This window comes from Monodelphis domestica, chromosome 3 (genome assembly GCF_027887165.1).
Source record: "Monodelphis domestica isolate mMonDom1 chromosome 3, mMonDom1.pri, whole genome shotgun sequence".
In the NCBI taxonomy this organism is placed as follows: domain Eukaryota; kingdom Metazoa; phylum Chordata; class Mammalia; order Didelphimorphia; family Didelphidae; genus Monodelphis; species Monodelphis domestica.
Genome location: NC_077229.1, coordinates 98,147,318 through 98,167,088, shown reverse-complemented (window position 1 = coordinate 98,167,088; position 19,771 = coordinate 98,147,318). Strand labels below are relative to the sequence as shown.

At 35.6% G+C, this 19,771-nt stretch overlaps 1 protein-coding gene across 1 annotated transcript in view; it reads right to left on the bottom strand.

The window, feature by feature from the left end:
* The window catches only part of DNMT1 (DNA (cytosine-5-)-methyltransferase 1), a gene marked incomplete at both ends in the record, with an annotated part of 53,140 nt that overhangs the window by 30,729 nt on the left and 2,640 nt on the right, over nt 1-19,771 (bottom strand). The window contains 8 exon segments of the mRNA NM_001032969.1: nt 374-457; nt 1,213-1,261; nt 2,903-2,943; nt 8,121-8,205; nt 8,708-8,780; nt 10,191-10,434; nt 10,870-10,977; nt 11,862-11,904. Of these exon segments, the coding sequence (NP_001028141.1) occupies nt 374-457; nt 1,213-1,261; nt 2,903-2,943; nt 8,121-8,205; nt 8,708-8,780; nt 10,191-10,434; nt 10,870-10,977; nt 11,862-11,904 (727 nt within the window).

Sequence of the window (19,771 nt, the reverse complement as noted above, 5' to 3'; positions counted from 1 at the left end):
ATCATCCCTGAACTCAATCCCACTTTTGTGCATGTGCAGAAATTTTCCCCATGTCTAAAATGTTCTTCTTCATCTTTGTCTTATACCATCTCTTATATCGAGACTCAGTTCAGTGTAGAGGTTTCTGATCCTAACTCCATTCTAGAAGATTAGTAGCTCCTCAATCTTTCTTGAACTTTAAAATTTTAGTTATTTGCTTATGTATTCCTTCCCAGCCCTCATCACCAAGTAGTACATAAGTTCTTTCACTGCAAGGGCTCTTTTCTGCCAGGACAAAGACTTTTCACGTCACAGCCCTAATATCTAACACAGTGCTTTACACAAAAGTGCTTATATATTCTTTTTGGATTGAAATGGGAAAAAAAGTACTTACTGCACCATCAGGATCTCCTTGAAAAAATTTTAGATCAGGGTCATCCAGGTACTGCCTACAATCCATACACTTAGGAGGAGTAGACTACAGGGGATAACATATTAAGTAGAATTTAGAAAGTTACCAGTTTCCAATTTCAAGCAGTTACATTAGAAATATGACACAATTACTGTTTTGAGACAACATAGATAAATCCTGATATAGGCAAGAAAACTGTTCCCTAAAAGCTGGTTTTAGCTCTATTAAGATTTAATGTACCAATTAAAAAGGCATTCCAAGAAATTTGGTAGTAAATAATTTTAGAAGGAAAACAAATCACACCTCAATTTAGGTTAAGTTCAGATTTTCTTATAGTAGACAGTACCTAAAGGACAAAAACAGAATACTTCTTTTTGAAGCTAAATTTATCCCAAAAAAAAGCTAACCCCTAAGACTGACCACGTAAGTGTAGTTTTAAAAAGTGAGCTGTATTTAGATATCAACAAAGCATTTGAAGTTTGATCCAATGGGCTTCTATATCATTTGCTGAGAAATAAACCAGGTGTTATGTCCTCTTATTACTCTAAGACTTTCTCTATCACAGAATTTGAACATTGAGAAGAGTTAAAACTAAAATGATCCTCATAGATTATCTCACCCAACCCCTCAGTTAACATATGAGGAAAAAGGAAGGATCCCCTCACCGAAAAAAAGATTAAAAGGCATAGCCAATTACCCAATAGTATTTAGTATACGTACTAACCAAATCAAAAGTTTAGACTTTGAGTTTTAATATTCTGGGTTATATGCACATAAGTAACACACTTAGACTAGCATATCCCAATTCACAGACAACTTACCTTTACGGGTGGTACAGCTTTGCCCTGAACTACTTCTTTTATTTCAGATCTGTTTAAAAAAACATTATTAGCAAGTGATGAAAATTCAGCACTAAAGCTTGACCTCTGCTATATAGCTTCCCAGTTAGAATTTGACTCCTCCTAATCCCATCTCTCCTAGAGCTTTGTGTAATCCTAGGCAAGTCCCTACTTCTGTTCTTCACAAAGAACGATCTAGTTTCATTTTGTGTAAAATCTAAAATTCAGAAACTGAAAAAAGTACATATCATTAGTAGAAGCCTAGTTAACTTGTCCAAATTATAAAGTCCTAATCTGATGCCTAATGGTGGACTCAAAAATCTGTTTTAAAACAACAAAAATAAATCCTGACATAGGTGGTGGAGCTGTAAACTGCTACAGCCATTCTTGAAAGCAGTCTGGAACTGTGCCCAAAAAAGCTATTAAACTGTGCAGACACTTTGACTCAGCAATACCACTACTATGTCTATACCCCAAAAAGAGTTAAAAAAGAAGAAATGGATATCTATGTACAAAAATACACATAGCTGCTCTTTTCATGACAACAAAACTATGGGGATGCTTATCGATTGGGAAATGGCTGAAGGAGTTATAATACACCAATGGGAACAGAATACTCCTATGCTGTTAGAAATGATGAAGGGGATAGTTTCAGAAAAATAGGAGAAGACCTGTATGAATTGATATAAAGTAGAGCAGAATCAGAACTACTTAAATAATAACAATAATGCTGTAAAGATAAATAAGTTTGAGAGATTTGCGAACTCTGGTCAATCACAATTTCAAAGAACTCAAAATATGCTATATATACATCCAGATAAAGACCTGATGGACTCAGCATACAAACTGAAGCAGATTTTCTTTATTATTCTTTTTTTTAATACATGGCAATTATGAGAATTTGTTTTGCTTAACTAAATATAACTTTTATTTTTTATTCTCCTTGATTTCTTGATGGTTGGAAGAGCAGAAGGGAAGGAGAAAATTAGGAACTGAAAATTAAATTCAATTTCAAAAAGTCTATGATCTCTGCTATTCAAGAACAAGGTGTGATATGTCTTACTAATCTAAAGAGTTTTCTAACTAGACCCACCTAATATTCTGTATCTGAGAACTGACCTAGTAATGAAAATGATTGGTAATTGGTGATCAAGTTTTTGAGTACAGCCATTTATGAAAAATGGAAAAATTGTCATCTGTTTAAATAGGGATGCCAATACTTATGAAATCAGAGATTTCTCCCAACATATCACAGTGCAAAAATCATGTTTTACTGACAAAGAAAAAAAAAAGCTCAAAGAAGTTACATGACTTGTCCATGTTCTCACAGGGAGGTACAGCAGAAGCACCTGAGACTTTGAGTCTCAAGTCTTCAATTTCCCCACTGCACAGTGCTATAACTAAGGAATAGCTAGTTCCAAAAGCAGGACACAGTTTAATTTCATAAAAATTTGGAAATTATTTACAAGAATATAAAACATAAGAATCCAACACAATTAAGTGTGAAGTGTACTTTCTAATTTCTTTAGCACTGCTCTCAATTGATCTGACTCCTGATTAGCCTTGATATTTTATTAGAAATCCCTTGGTTATCCTTTCCATGCTCCCCAAAGTAAATAATTTCAGGAAACATGAAATCAACAAAATCAAAAAGCATATTCATTCTTCTTACCCTTCTTTGACTTCAAATTTCATTTTCTTTTCTCCTTGTTCCTAAAAGGAAACAGTTAAAATGAAAAGGTAAAAAATTTAATTAAGAGACTGTGCTAAGGGCAACTAGGTGGCTCGGTGAATAGAACCAGGTTTGGAAACAGGAGAACCTCCTCCAATCATCAAGAAAGCAAATATAGCTTTAAATACTTCCTAGCTGTGTGATCCTGGGCAAGTCACTTAACTCCTATTGCCTAGCCCATACTGCTCTTCTACATCGGAACCAAAGCTTAGTATTGATTCTAAAGAAGGTATGGGTTTAAAAAAAACAAACTGCTAAAAGGCACCAGAACTTATGAGAAAGAATGCTATCCACACATCCAGAGATGTGAGAACTGTGAGAACAGAAGTGCAGAAGAAAAACAACTGCTTGGTCACATGGTTTAATGGGGATATGATTGGGGATATATACTCTAAATGATCACTCTATTGCAAATATTAATAATATGGAAATAGGTCTTGATCAATGACATGTAAAACCCAGTGGAACTGCGAGTTGGCTATGGGAGGGGGATGGAAGGAGGGAAGGAAAAGAACATGAATCATGTTACCATGGAAAAATATTCTGAATTAATTAAATAAGTTTAAAAAAAAATTAAAAGCATCAAAGACCAAAAGGATTTAGTAGGTGCCTGCTACTTTATTAAAAAATATGGAGAACATAAAGGCAACACAAATTCCCTGATCTCAAGTAATCTAGTTGGTGGAATAGCATATGCAGTCATCAAGAAATATATGTATATAAATACACATGTACATACGAACACATATTTATTTCCTATATGAAAGCTGTAGACTTTATGGTACTGACTAGAAATGCTATATGAATTAAGAGACAAAAAAATGAGAATAGACTAGAATATCATAGAGGAATGAATCTCCAAGGTCCCCTACCTGTCAACTAATGAATTTTCTATAAAATAAAATTAAAAAAGGTTTCTATAAAAATCTTTCTATATAATATTTCTAATAGTTATTTGCCAAAGCACAAATCACAGAGGTGGGTCTCTAACCTTTATCCTAGAAACCACTCTAAAGTGTCATCTAAGGTGAACTTAAAAGAATTCACAAGATAGTCCAACATAGACACTGGATCTTTTACAAATATAGTTAACAAACTAGCATTTCCAAAAATGATTGCTAAAGGGTCAATGTAAGACCCATCTATATATCAAAATGGTAGAAGAGAATTCTTATAATACTTTATGAAAAATAAGTCAAGTGCTATTCTCCTCTCAAAATTAGGGTTAGTAGGAAGTGAAAATGATGGCTACCATTTATAAGTTTAAAACCTAAATAGGAAGAGGTTATACTTGTCTACTGCTATATTCTATACAAAATTTTTTCCTGTGTTAGAGGTAGGAGACCCCCCCACCCTACTATTTTAAATATGAGGAAATAGGTTCAAAATATAACATGCTAATCATATAGTCCAGTACTCCTTCCACTGTATAATGCTGCCTTTAAAGACTTCTTACCTATTTCTAATCTTAAACTTCAACTAACATTTTGAGATCAAGCTAAAAATCTTTACTTGACCCTGCCATTTCTCAAGATAACACCCATTTATCATTCCTCTTGATCAGTTCAGAAGAACACAAGGTGTTCTGTGGGCTGGTGAGGATCTATGCAAAGGCAGAGGATCTGTCTCAGAGGATTTAGGGAAATGGCTTTTTAGCCAGTCCTGACATGATGGACTTCCCTGTTTCCTGTCTTTATGTGTGACTGACATATATCTGTTTGGCTTTAACTTTGGTATCCAATCCCTGTGACTGAAGTAGGGACCAAACCAGGGAATCATACTCTCCTTTTACCTCAGACTTTTGTCTTTTTTTTCTTCCGAAGCATGATAATTTTCTATAGTCCAGGCACATGATGGATGAGTGCAATATTGATACAACTGTCCTGCATGCTTATAGGTTATAAGCTACCTCAACTGGACCTTGAGAGTGAATCAAGGACCTGTTATGATTTAAATTTATACTCCTATTTTTATACATTTAGGACATATTTTTTAATTTAATTTTTCTGTTTTTTGGAGAATTGATTCATAGACATTATAGTTTAACCATGTATCCTGTGTTGATTCTTTTCTTGGTTTAGACCCTCCTGAGAGTTGTGTAATTATCCTAAAAATCCAAAGTTTAAGATCTTTCAAAGTAATTTTAGGAAAAGACAATCGTCAGCATCCTGGATTGAGAAAGTGGTCTTCTGGAGATGCTATAAAGATGCCTACAGAAATCACACAGAGATTTAGAGTGAAATTTTATCTATAATGAGCTTAACTATTTATCCGGATTTTAAACTCATGCCAAAGGGGGGTACCCCATAATTGGCTTTTTGGTAATGTATCTATCAATTTTTCCTTTCACTGTTATTCCCCAAATTGTTTTAACTCCCTCCATGAAATGGACAAAATATTTTCTATTTTCATACCCCTAGTAAAAAAAACCCTAAATGTATAGATTCCATATGTGAAATGATTTACTGGGGAGACCTGAGATGTTGATCTCTTAGAAAAACAAGAATGGGGGGGCAGCTGGGTAGCTCAGTGGATTGAGAGCTAGCCCTAGAGACGGGAGGTCCTAGGTTCAAATCTGGCCTCAGCCTCTTCCTACCTGTGTGACCCTGGGCAAGTCACTTGACCCCCATTGCCTAGCCCTTACCACTCTTCTGCCTTGGAGCCAATACACAATATTGACTCCAAGATTGAAGGTAAGGGTTTAAAAAAAAAGAAAGAAAGAAAGAAAAACAAGAATGGGAAAACATAGCATGCTGGTCCCAAAGAATGGGGGTGTGTATGTTAAAATACCTCTATACCACAGCCCCAACGGTAGGTGTTACAGAGTAACATCATATCTAATGGCCTGGCATCTCCTGACAAGAGTGGGCAATGTCACCATGGAGGGAGAAGTGGGGATGGGGGATTGGAAGCAGAAGTTTTTTTTACTTATTCTCTTGAATATACTGGCTCCCTGAGGAGGCTCTTTGCAAGAGGCAGACAGAATGGAGGGGAGGACCATGTTGGGCTGAAACCTGGAACCTTAAATTAGTAAGGCTGAAATCTCTCAATCTCTATCTCTCTGTCTCTGTCTTTCTCTCTCTCATTTTATTAATAACTGTTTATAACTTTGGCCAGACCACCATTTTATTTATTACACTTTCTTTCATAGCCATACTATGGGGAAAAGCTATTTATACTGTCTTGTTCATTTACATGTCAACCCCTCAGAAACTAATTTCCAATCCTATTAGTCAAGGGTAACTACTATCTCCCAAAGCAATTTATAATCTAAATGCTAAATACCATACCCTTTTTCTCAGTCCTCACCCTTCTTGACCACTCTAAAGATTCCCATACAGTTGATCACCCCTTCCCTCCTAGATGTTCTTTCTTCACTCAGTCTTAAGGACAAGACTCTCTCCTTATTCTTATGCTATGTATTTAACCAACGTTTCTCAGTTTTCTTTCCAGTGTACTCCTACATATTGTGCCCTTTTAAATGATTGTGACAAGGAGCAGTCTTCTCTGCTAGAAAGGCTTCATCCTATATGCATGATTACCTTTTCTCTTTTAATAAATCCCTCTTATTTAAAAATCAAGAAATGATACCTCAGGGTCTCTTCTGGGTCTCTTCTCTTCCCTCTCTACATTCTCTTCCCTTGTTAATCTCATCACTTCTCATGGGTTCAACTGTTAGTTCTATATAGAGCATTAGCCCTTGTCTCTGACAGACCTTTACTACCAATTGCTTTCTATACAGCCACACCTGCATATTCCATAAGCATCTCAAACTGAACATTCTCCTAAAAGTCATCTCTCTTAACTTTTCTATTTCTGTCAAAGGTACCATCAACCTCTCATTTACCTAAATCTACAACTTTGGAGTCATCTTAAATCCTGCACTCGCCCTCACCATACATATCCAATTAGTTTTTAGGCCTTGTCAATTCTAACTCTACAATATGTCTCAATCCAAATCACAACCCTTATTACCTTATATTCTTGCTATGATATCCTGTTATCCCTGTCTCCCATTTCAACGGTCTCTAATCTTTCATCCACACAGTTGTCAAATTCATATACTTAAAATATTGAAGTGAGCATATATATCACTTTCTTGTTCAAGATGCTTCAATAGTTCCCTATTAGATATAGGATTACAGAGAAATCTTGTTTGGCATTTAAAGCCTTTCCCAAATGGTCAAAATATCTTTCCTGGGGAATTACACGTTACCTTATCTATTTTATATTCCAAAGAAAACTAATTAAATTATTGTTTCCTAAATCTCGATTCTGTTCCTTAGAATAGGCTAACCTTCATTCCTAGAATGTTCTCCCTCTTCACCTCTACATTTTGGGGTTCTTATTTATAACTCTACCTCTTACAGGATGATTTTTCTGATCTTTCCTAAATAATAGCTTTCCACCTCCCATTCCCTTAAATTTACATTGTGTGTACATGTGATATGCATATATTACATATTCCAATATGTGAATATAACATATCTATATTCTATATTATGTGCAGGTTATATACATATAGTATTATATAGTTATATATGTTGTATATACTCCCCTTTGTCCTTAGGCCACCATTAGTTCAAGGGCAAGAATTATTACATTCATGGATCTGTGAGTCCAGTGCCCAGTAGATGCTAAGTAAATACTTGTTGTATTGAACTAACAGAACTAATAAGCAGCAAAACTAAAAGTTTTGATTTGATAATGGTGTTTCTTAACCTTCTCCATCAATAAACATTATATATACTCCAACATGAAGTATTTATCCTGGTTTCAAACCCTCTCTGAAGAGAACAACTTGAGAAGCTTCCAATTTGGCAGGATAGGCCATTCCAAAAGAGTACTGCCTATTGGAGCATGTATTTCTACCTTACGATAGACTAAACAACCAGCCAGCTAAATATTGTTATAAAAAAATAAACTGTCAGGTTAGAAGAGATGATCTAAAATCTCAATAAACTATCACTTCCAATAGTCTACAAATACAAGAATAACTTTCAATCAACAAAAATAAAATTCTCCTTTTCTACCATTACTGAAATTCAGTTATGATGTCCTCAACACCAACAACCCCATATATAATTTCTCTACCAAAAGGGCCATACTTACAAAACAGAAAGATAAAATTGGTAAATTTTAAGTTTCTTCAAGTTACCTTTTCTTCAAGATCATCTTCCTTCTCTACATTCATTTCTTGCTTTATTTCTCCAGTTGCTCCTTCTGACTTCCGTTTACTAGATCTAATATTCAAAATGCAAGAAGTCCCAATTTGAAAAGGAAACAAACTCTTCCTATCTGTATTATTCTGATACTGCTCCCACAACTCAGAGAGCAGAAGCTATACCTTTTACCTTATTTACCAAAAAATTCTACTTTATTTCATGCCGATTAAAATCCCAATTTGTTAATATAAATTGTCTCTTAATTTTTATCCCCCAAAAATAATTTAGTAAAGGAAGACTTTTTTAAAGCAGTAAAAAATTCCTTCATATGAAATGCCCCCAAAACATTAACAAACTCAAGAGAAACATTTAAATATGGTCTTTAGCAGTAGGTTTTTAACATGTTATATAGATGACTAACCACAGTAAAACATCCTACAAAGGGAGAACTGGGTACCTTATAAGTTAACAAAATAAGTAAAATCCTCCAAAATTCTTCCATCAATATTCTAACCAAAATAATATTTACATCACTATTAGTAAAGCATATTTCCCTAATTAAGGCACAGGCCATACTAACCCTTTTGAAAACAGAGATACAATAGTAGGTTGCTTGCCAGAACTTCTTGTAACCCTTGAGCTAGCTGAAGATTCTGTTTAAAAAGAAAAAGAAACTCAAATTAAACCCTCATTATATAAATTAAAACAGCATTTGGTCATAGTTTTTTTTTAATTAAAAGATGGAAGTTTAGCACTTTACAAACATGACCAAACTATTTGAGGAAAAAAAATGGCATAAACAACATTCCATGAGATACGATATATTATTTTTCACCCATTCAGTTAACGATGCCAGCTTATGATTCCTATCGACAATTTCTTTATATTGCCATTTCTAACGTATCAAAATCAAGGCAACTCTATTCATTCTAGCTTCTAAACAGAGATGAAATTTTATGATATTTTCTAAACCTTAGAATAAGCTCAATAAAAATTTAAGTGAACAATTGTAGACTGACAATGCCAAAGAAGATATCTGGGGGTTTAGTGAGTAAGAGAATAAGCAATAGTTCAGTCACACAAATTTAAAGAGTTTGGACCTTTTTCTTATGTCAGTGATGGCACACAAAGCACTTTCTGGGCACATGGTCATTCCCCAACCCTTTCCCCCCCTCCCCCGGTTCATTACTAGAAAGGCAGAAAAGGTCTCAGATGGAGCTGCTCCTCTCCCCCTCACCATTGTGCCTGACAACATTTTTTCATATCCCCACCCTTCTGCCCAGCAGCCCAAAGGGAGCTCACAGGGGATAACGTGGATGGCTCACAGGTGACAGAGCTGGAGGGGAGCAGAACCACTTGGGTCACTCCCCTCTCCCTCTCTACACTTACTAAGGACATTCCTCAATTCACCCTCTCTGCACAGCAGCCCAATGGGAGAGCTTTCTCCTTGCCCTGTGTAGGGTACAGGGGGCAGCACTCAGCAGGAGAAGGGGCACAGGACTCAGTTGGGGGAGGGAGTAAGGACACACTGTACTTGGTCTGGGGGGCAGGGCCCAGTACTCTATCTCTAAAAGGTTTGTCATCACTGTTCTATGTGTCTAATGGTCTAATGGGAATGGTCAATACTCATTCACAAGTAAATATTTATTTACTATTTCTGTTCAAAAAGCCTTGAGCAGGAATAGCTGGGTAGCTCAGGGGATTGAGAGCCAGGCCTAGAGATGGGAGGTCCTAGGTTCAAATCTGGCCTCAGACACTTCCCAGCTGAGTGACCCTGGGAAGGTCACTTGACCCCCATTGCCTAGCCCTTATCACTCTTCTGCCTTGGAGCCAATATACAATATTGACTCCAAGACGGAAGGTATGGGTTTAAAAAACAAAAAAAGCCTAGAGCATTCTATCCTAATATGTTTTGTGCTTGACAGGAGTGAAAAAGATCCAAAGACAGCATGGACTCATTCTCACATTTGGGTGGAAGCTAAAAGCTTCCTTCTTCAAGGCCAAAAGAATATACGAAAATTGTTGTAAGGAAAATAAGTGTGCCAAAGTTTAAATGTTATTACTTTTAGTTTCGCCATCTGATTTACTTCTTCTGGGTTTTCTGCTTTTTGACAGAGATGTTGATGATCCAGTTGCTTCCTCCATCTCTACCGCACTATCTTCTTCAATACTTTTCTCAAAATCCTCGTCACTAGTATAGGTACCGTTTTCTAAACAACCATTCACTTTTTGATTGAGAGTATGGTCACCGTTTTCCAAGGATAATTCTTTATTTAACAGGAATTTTACTTTCGCCAAGTATCCCTCCTAGAGCAGGGGAGAGACAATTTGAACAACAATTAGTATGTAAAAGCCTACCGTAAAGCCCAAATATTTTCTATCTACTCTGTCACTCTATTAAAAAAAATGTGTCGGGGGGCAGCTGGGTAGCTCAGTGGATTGAGAGCCAATCCTAGAGATGGAAGGTCCTAGGTTCAAATCTGACCTCAGACACTTCCCAGCTGTGTGACCCTGGGCAAGTCACTTGACCCCCATTGCCTAGCCCTTACCACTCTTCTGCCTTGGAGCCAATACACAATATTGACTCCAAGATGGAAGGTAAGGGTTTAAAAAAAAAATGTGTCAAGCAAAAGGCTTGTGAAAGAGGCTCATTTCACCTCCTGTTTCCTTCACACAAGTATACAAATACATGAGGGAAGGAAATAGCTACGTTAAAAGTGAGTCACTAGGAAAAATACTTACTTCAGAAAGTTCTTCTTTGTGCAATTTGATCTCCAAGTCAAATAACTGATGCTGTACTTCTGCTTGCAGAAATTCATGCAGGAGACTTAATTTCTTCTTAATACACTCCTGGAGAAAATAGTGATGATTTAGAGAATGTTTAGGCATTTGAATGCAAAGATGTAACTAATAGACATTTGGAACCCACAACAATCCAGATAGACAGGTGCTCAATAGCAAAGGAATGATATAGGTCCACGAAAAAGAAACATTACAAGACATAGTAACAGTGTCTTGCTGCGATTACCACACATGAAAGGAACAAAACTACCTGAGAGCATAACCGCTCATATTAATATATAATCTACAAAAATAAAATTACAGGGGGGGCAAAAGTATAAGGATATATGGGAGATAAACTTGTTTCTATAAATGGAGTTAGTAGGTCAAGTTAATGGGCTCAAGGAAGTCAAGTTAACTATTAAAATGTAGCTTCTGAAATTGTTTTAAGATAATAATTTTTAATTCAATATTCCAAATGAGAGCAAGTTGAACACATACTGATGTTCCTTGTAGCATACATTCTGATAAGGTATTTGGAAATCTACTCCCTTTCAAATATGTCTCTTTCTGGGATTAGCTTTCCATCATGATGACACTAACAAAAATGTGCAGATCAGACTTCTCTAGATAGAAATTCCTTCCAATAATGCAAAATAGCAACTCTTTACTTTTAGTATTAGAGAGCTGCCTGGGGCAACATGTGTTGCCCAACAATTATACTACTAGTATGTATCAGGAGTACAACTTGAATCCATATTTTTCAGACACCAAGGTCAGTCCTCTAGACACCAAACTATGTTTTCTCTCTTTTTTTGATTAAAAACAAACCAAAATGATACTGCCTATTAAAAACCAAATATCTAGCTTGTAAATAGTCTAATGTAAATAGACCTATATATGTAAATGTCTACATGTAAATAGTCCAATATAAGAAACAAAAATCATCTTACCTTTTCAGTAAGAATATCCTCATCTTTTTCTAAATCTTTAAGCCTAAAACAATAAAACATAGTTGTTATAGTACGATCTCTCTTATAGCCAAAACACAGATAAATCTCCTAAAGTGCAATGAAAATAATGGATCCATACATTTCTAGCAACACATCTGGCCCAAGAATGGTAGAATAAAAATAAAGAATGTCAAATTCATAAGTCCCCAAAAAAAGAGAAGAAAAAAATGTAATGAAAACAAAAGTAAAATAGTATTCCATAATAATACCAAGTAACCTAGTTAGGCCATTTGCATTTTTAAAAAAGTCAAATTGTACCCAGGGTATATTTTATCAATTGGTGCAAATGAATACTAGAAGAATACTCCCCTTTGCCCTTCTGAGTATTTCCCAAGGCATTGTTTTGGATCTTCTCTACACATTCTCTCTGTGACTTCATTAGCTCCCATGGGTTTAGTTATCATATATCCATGAAATAATTTTATAATCAACTCCAGACTAAGGAGTTGAATTCCATTCCCACTTTACCAACTCCTTGTTTTTAGATACTATGAACTGTATGTATATTCTCTAAATATATCTTAAACTCAGTATGTCTAAAACAGAACACATGAACTGATGCAGAGTAAAGAAATCAGAACTAGAGCAAAAATTTCAACAATGACTATAACACTAAAACAAAACAGCTATGAAAGAGCCATGATCAATGGACAATCAAAACTAATGATCATTTCTTAGAAGTAATGGACAGGGGCAGCTAGATGGTACAATGGACACAGTGATAGGCCTGGAGTTGGAGGGGAAATGATGACAACTTGGGTTCAAATCTAATCCCACACACTTTCAAGCTGTGTGACCCTGGGCAAATCATTTATCTAGTCCTTGTTCTTCTGTTTCTATGACAGAAGGTAAGGAATATAAAAATAAAAATAAAAAGTAGTAGCAACAGACTACAAGTCAAGAGAAGGCAACATACTTTTCAGCTACTGTCAATGTGTCATTGGATTTTTAATAACTATACTTAGTTGTCACAAGAGAGGAACTTTGGGGGGGGGGAAGAAATTGGGAAGATAGTAATAATAATAATACCAAAAAAGGGAAAGTAAACAATGAAAAGAGTAACTGTTAAAAAAAATAACTAGGAGAGCAGAAGACAGTTCAGATCAGACAAACAGAGCAATCCTGAAACTATAACATTAAATCTGAATTATAGGAAAAACTCAACCATGCTATACTTTAAAATAGAAGCTCATGGGTTTCATATGCAGTTGTCTTTTTCTGTTCTTTTTTAGCTAGGGAAATGTTTGTATTTGTTGATGTTCACCAAGCATTAAGGCAGGAATTCTAAATTTTCAATCCCTAAACTCCCCTCCCTCCCTATCTTGTATTTAAACTTCTATTTATTTATTTATTCTATATATACTTATATCTATATATGCTGCCTTCTCCAACAGAATATAAAGTTCCTTGAGAGTAGAGACTTTCTTTTTTTTATCCTTATATTCCTACCACCTAGGATATGAATGGCTACCTATCTTCCAAATAGGTGCTCAATGAATACTTATTGATTAATTGAATACCTATCCAAGGAAGGATATAGGAAGGATTGTTGGCTAAGTGAGAAAAGATACTAACCTTGAAAATTCAATGAATTTCCAAGGAGACAACATTTTATCTGTTGACCTTTATGAACTATTTAGGATATGCAGTGCTTTGAAAAATACTAGTGATTTTTTAGTACTTGGGTTCCATGAGAAAAAAACAGAGGGATGAGAATGGGGAAAGAAACTAATAAAGAAAAGATTCTCCCCCCATTCCAATCTCTTTTAAAAAATCTCATAGCAAAGAATTGGAAACTGTGGAGATATCCCTCAATTGGGAGATGGTGATGGGATACTATTGTGCTATAAGGAATGATGCGCAGGATGATTTCAGGGAGAACTGGAAGGACTTATGTGAACTGATACAGAATAAAATGAGCAGAATCAGGAGAACATTATACACAGTAACTCAAGCACTGTGGGATGATCAAGTGTGATGCTTTGCTACTGATAGCAATGAAATGATCCAAGACTATTCTGAGAGACTTATGAAAAGGAATGCTATCCACCTCCAAAGAAAGAACTGTTGGAATAGAAATGCAGATGAAAATGTATGAGTTATCACATGTTATTTGGGTATATGATTTGGAGTTTTGGCTTTATAAGATTATTCACTTACAAAAATGAATAATATGGAAATAGGTTTTGAGTGATAATACATGTATAACCCAGTGGAATTGCTTGTCAACTCCAGGAGTGGGGAAGACAACAAGAATCATGTAACTTTAGAAAACTTACATATAAATTTGTTTCCAGAATAAAATAAAGATGTATATATTTTTGAAGTCATCTAAAATCACTAGGAAGCACATTTTATTACCATCTGATAGTCTCATTTTTTTGAGGGGAGAAGAATATATAGGATAATAACATACAGATAGATAATATAGTACATAGATAATTCACAGGTAAAGTATTGCTGAAATTAGATGATCTCAAACTAAGAACAAAAGAAAAAACTTAACCCATTTTGCTAGCTTTATATCACTCCAAGATCACTATTATATCTTTTTCGCATTTCTAACTCACCTCTATTTTGGCTAAGGTAGGAAGTTTTTACTTAAAGGGCCGGGAACTATATTAGGAGAGTAGAGGGGCAGACAGTTTTCTATCTTAATTCTGAAGCTCTCAAAAATGCATCTATATTACCGTACAAAAAATAGAAAAGATCAATATGGCGAGTGCAAGTGCCTCAGAACAAAAGAAGAAGATGCAGACATGATGAGGAGAAAAAAGTCACTCCACAGCCAAATGGCACTTCTAACCTAATCTAGACTTACTCTAGGTAAGGTACATCACAGCATCATCCTCTGCACATCAAAGCCTACCATCATGTCAAGTTGTTTCATGCTCCTGAAATCATGAAGGAGAATGAGGAAGGTGTAAAGGCTAATTTTAGCGTTGTGACCTAAACTATATTAATTATTGGTCGCCATGGATATCCCAAATAAAAAAAAATACCCAAGTCAGCTGGAAATTTATGGTGATTTAATTAATATAGTGGAAATAAATTAAGAAGGGAGAAGGAAAGGTTGTAGGATTTCTCCTGCCTGGCTTGGGGGGAATGGGGGAAGATTAGAGGCTCTAGGAAGATAAGGGTTTGGAAAGTTAAGGAGGAAGGAATCAACCTGAACTCCAAGAGGGCTCAGCCAAGATGCCTGAACCTGAATCAGCTCAAGGGCAAACTCACCACCAAAACCCAAATGGCTGCCACCACGCCAAGATGTCAGAACACTTAGCACGCAGCCAGCCAGAGCCACCTCTCCGGGAAAAGAGACAGAGGAGAGAGGAAGCCCCTCGAAAAAAAGCCCAGAGGACTCTACCTCCCTTTCCTGTGTCTCCCCTGCCCCAATCGTAGCCTAAGCTTGACTTAGGACAGCCCAGGGGTCTGTCAGCTGTTTCTGATTTGTCAATTTCTCTATCAAAGGCCATCCTCCTAAACATTCGATCTTCAAGCATGTTCAGACATTCCGGATTTTGTACACAGAGTAGGGTGGCCTAATGCAAAGTTCCAAAAAACATCCCTGATGTTGTTAGAATAAGCATTTTCATTGTTGCAAATCAGGAGATAGCTAAATCCAATATTCACAAAGGGGAAGGGAGAATAGGTAAGCAACTAGACCTCAATAGAAATATTAATAGTAACAATGTCATCCTACACATACAGGGGATAAGTGCCAGGTCCTAGCTCAAAATGGTCTTCTTTATACTGAAGAAAAGTATCTCAGAAGTGCCTAAGGATCAAAGAATAATCTTACTGATTAGGTCATTCTTTAATAGGGAAACTTGAAATATGTGCTGAATACTAGACTGGACACAAAGTGGTATTACTGGAACAACTAACTGATAAGCTATTTGTTGGTAACTTGCTTATAACAAAGCAATATCCAACCATCTGAAGCATTTCATCTTAAGCAAAAACATAAACCACATGAGTGGATGCCACACAAATCTCTTCCCTTGGCCATTAACTTTATGGAATTGTTTAAGGAAAAGGAGGGCATTAGGACTGGTTCAGTTGGAAAAATTCAATGCTTAAGCTTCTGGAGACATCTGGTAAATTACTGAGGGAAGATCAATAGAAGCCTTGGATCTGGACATTTGCAGATTGGTAGAAATAATAGTGGATTTGGAATTCAAGGACCTGGGCTTGAAGTAAGTTCTATTAGTTGCCATCTGTGCGATTTTTTGCATCACACACATACCTTTTCCTCTAATAATCCATTCCAATTCTAAGTCTATGATCTTACTAATGTAATCAATAGTAGCATGCAAGCTGTGGGGATCCAAGGTTTCAAGACCTACCACAGATTAAGAACTGGGTGCTGAAGAACCCAGATTATCATCAGCTACAAATCCTATGTTCATGGATCAAGTGCTAGCAAGTGTACCAACAATGAAATAATGTACATGCAAAGAATATATAACATGATATCCATGTAGCTGTTGTACAGTGAATTGACTTGATATACCACAGGGAGAGTTGAGAAGATGCTTCAGATATGCATTAAAACAAATTTAGACAATAATTGTGGACTGCTAAACACCAAAAAGACTTAGTTTTGTCTCTCATTTGATTTTTAACTATATATTGAATTACATATTGAAAAATGGGGAAGCTTCATTCAACTTCATTTTCCAGAGACTGTCTTTGACATGCTTGAAGTTAAAAAGCCATCAACAGAGCATCAAAAAAAAAATAAAAAAACAAATGGTAGTAAATTATAATAGTACAATTAGGTGCTTTATTTTTTTTTTAATTCTTATCTCCCATCTTAGAATCAATACTATATATAGGCAGGATTAGGCAGAAGAGTGGAAAAGGCTAGATAATGGGGGTTATGTGACTTGCCCAGGGTCACATAGCTAGAAAGTGTCTCAGGACAGATTTGAACCCAGTCTTCCCATCTCTAGACCTGGCTCTTAATCCACTGAGCCAAAGTAAGCTGTTTCTCCCATCTGAAAGCATCCCTACACCACCCACTTTATAAACCAACACAAGATACAGATCTCCCTTCACCACATTCCCTGTCCCTGGATAATGTTGTAGAGATGTGTTTTAAGAGAAAAGGTGACCAATAAGTTATGTTTTTTATTAACAGAAACTATGCCTAGCATGGTCTAGAGGCCAGGATGATACTTCTGCATCAAAGTCAGATGGGAAGATGGGACTATGTTTCTGAAAATAAAACTCATTTTACTGGTCTCTCCTTACCTTTGTAGGGTAGGAAGAATATAGAAATATGAGGCACCTGTCTTTTAAGCATGATAAAATAATAAACATTTTTTTGAGTAGCAATTATTTGTTTTATTTACAAAAATTTCAACAGCTGAAATAGGTTCTTATTAGAAACTAAATGCTGCAAAAACATACTTTGAATAGTCAAAAGCTTAAAAGCAACAAGAGACCTAAAAAGAAGAAAAAAAATTTTTCTTATAACTTTTGAAATAGCTTCCTTAATCTGAAGCATATAACTTTTAAAAATTTACCTAGGGGTATAGCAAGATCTCAATTATCTAGAAATCTCATTGAAGGTGTCATTCTGGATAGCTGAGTCTATCTACTATGAACATCCCAGTGTTTTATTTTGTTATCTATGATAGAAATCTGTCTTCAACCAACAAACACTGAAGTCTATACAAGGGGCAAGGTACTCAACTGATCCACCTTTTTCCAGCTTTCTTAACTAGAGAATATTGAACATAATAAGAACCATCAAGGTCATCTATCTGAATATAGTGATTGTGGAGTAATACAGTGATCCTTCTGGGTCTGAAGACTATGAAGAAGGCTATTTGCCTCTTTTCTAATTGCTCCAAAACTGTCATGTTTCTTAAACTGCCAAATTTTTTTAAGTTCTCAGATTAATTTGTTTATTTAACTTTTCTGTGACCATTTGTGAGTACCTACATCCCTAGAAACTCTGTCCTTTTAATTTCTAGATTTGGAAGTCAAATCATCAAGTTTCTTAGAACTGAATATAATTTTTTTAAACCCCTTACCTTCTGCCTTAGAAACAACACTAAGTATCCATTCTAAGGCAGAAGAGAGGTAAGGGCTAAGTAAATAGGTTTGTCCAGGGTTACACAGCTAGGGGGTGTCTGAGGCCAGAATTGAACCTAGGATACCTCCTGACTCTCTGGCTCTCTATTTCCACTAAGCCACCTAGTTGCCTCCAGAATTGTATAAATTAAAAATCAACAGAACCTGAGTCCTGGCAAAGGTATTATCCTATAAGAGAAAAAATTTTATACTGCATGGATTTTTATATTTACTTGGGTTTTCTCAGAAGCATTTTATACCTCCTATTTAAGTCTTTATTCTGAGCAAGTGAAGCCCTTAGATAACAGTCCTAGACACATAAGTGTTAGTGGACATAATTTAAGTTACCATATAAATAAAATTTTTATTTCATATCCTCTAAAAATAAGTTATTTTCATTTCAAATTAATCTACAAACTACTGGACTTTCTGCCTGGCACAGGACACAATAACTAGGCATAAGATACAAAGAACCTATTCAATAAATACTTATTGTACTTCAAATATGTGAATCAACAACTTTTTTCATTTCAGTAGTAACTTCCTTTGAACAGTGCTAACTACAAATACAACTATGGGTGCAATAACTATTACCATATACAATAGAGTTCAGTCCTCTCCAGAGATCCCTTCTTGCTGAACTTGTATGCCTGAAAATTAAATTTATATTGATTCTATTTAGGGACAGCTAGGTAGTACAGTGGAAACTGGTCTAGAGTCAGGAAGATTCATTTTCCCAAATTCATATCTGGCCTCAAACACTTACTAGTTGTGTGACCCTGGAAAAATCACTTAACCGTTTGTCTCAGCTTCCTCATCTATAAAATGAGCTGGAGAAGAAAATAAGAAACCATTCCAGGACCTTGCCAAGAAAACCCCAAAAGAGGTCACAAAGAGTTGGTCACAACTGAAAAACTGAATTTAACTGACACTATTATTACCTGGTTCTTCAAAAATCATTTCCATCATAAACTTCTTAGACCCTGCTCTCCACAGAATATTGGACAAGGATTAGGTTTTGCATGGATAGTTATAAAGATCCCAGGCCTAGAGAGAGAAGAGGCTGAAGAAAATAATAAATTGAATAATTAAGATGATATAAGAATACAAATGAAAACAACTTCAAAACCTATTAAAGGCAGGAAAGACAGTGAAATAGAGTCAGAGAAAGTCTATGATCTGGTTCTTATTCTGACACTAGTTGTGGAACCCCCTTTTCTTTCTAAGGTCAGTATATATGCTATTTATTTTACAGGTTTTCTCTAAGGAAAGCACCTTCTAAACTTTTTAAAAAGCAACAAAAAAAGGTCGCTGGAGCTCTTCTTAGTCCTACATGATCAAAGGGAGTTTTTAAGCAGAAGAAGCATAATCATTTGTCAGGGATGTTCAAAACCTGACCAGCTCACTCTTGGTAAGATGGATGATCCAATGTCTCTTCTAACTTTGCTTTTCTGATATCCTGAAAGTAATCCTAAATTGAAAAGTGTTTCTTCTGTATTCCCATTAAACCACATTCTATTAATTCAGCCTAGCATGTTATACCTTTTTTTAAAAATAAATGAGAAACTGAAGCAACTTATGTAAGAATATATGTAAGAATTTTCTAACAAATATATGTAAGAATTTTCTAACAATATATGTAAGAATTTTCTAACAAAGCAATCCAAAGAGTCTGTCACAGGATAGCAAATTCCCTGTCAATTTGAGATATTCAGTCCAAGACTTGAACTCATCAGAGAGAGAGAGAGAGAGAGAGAGAGAGAGAG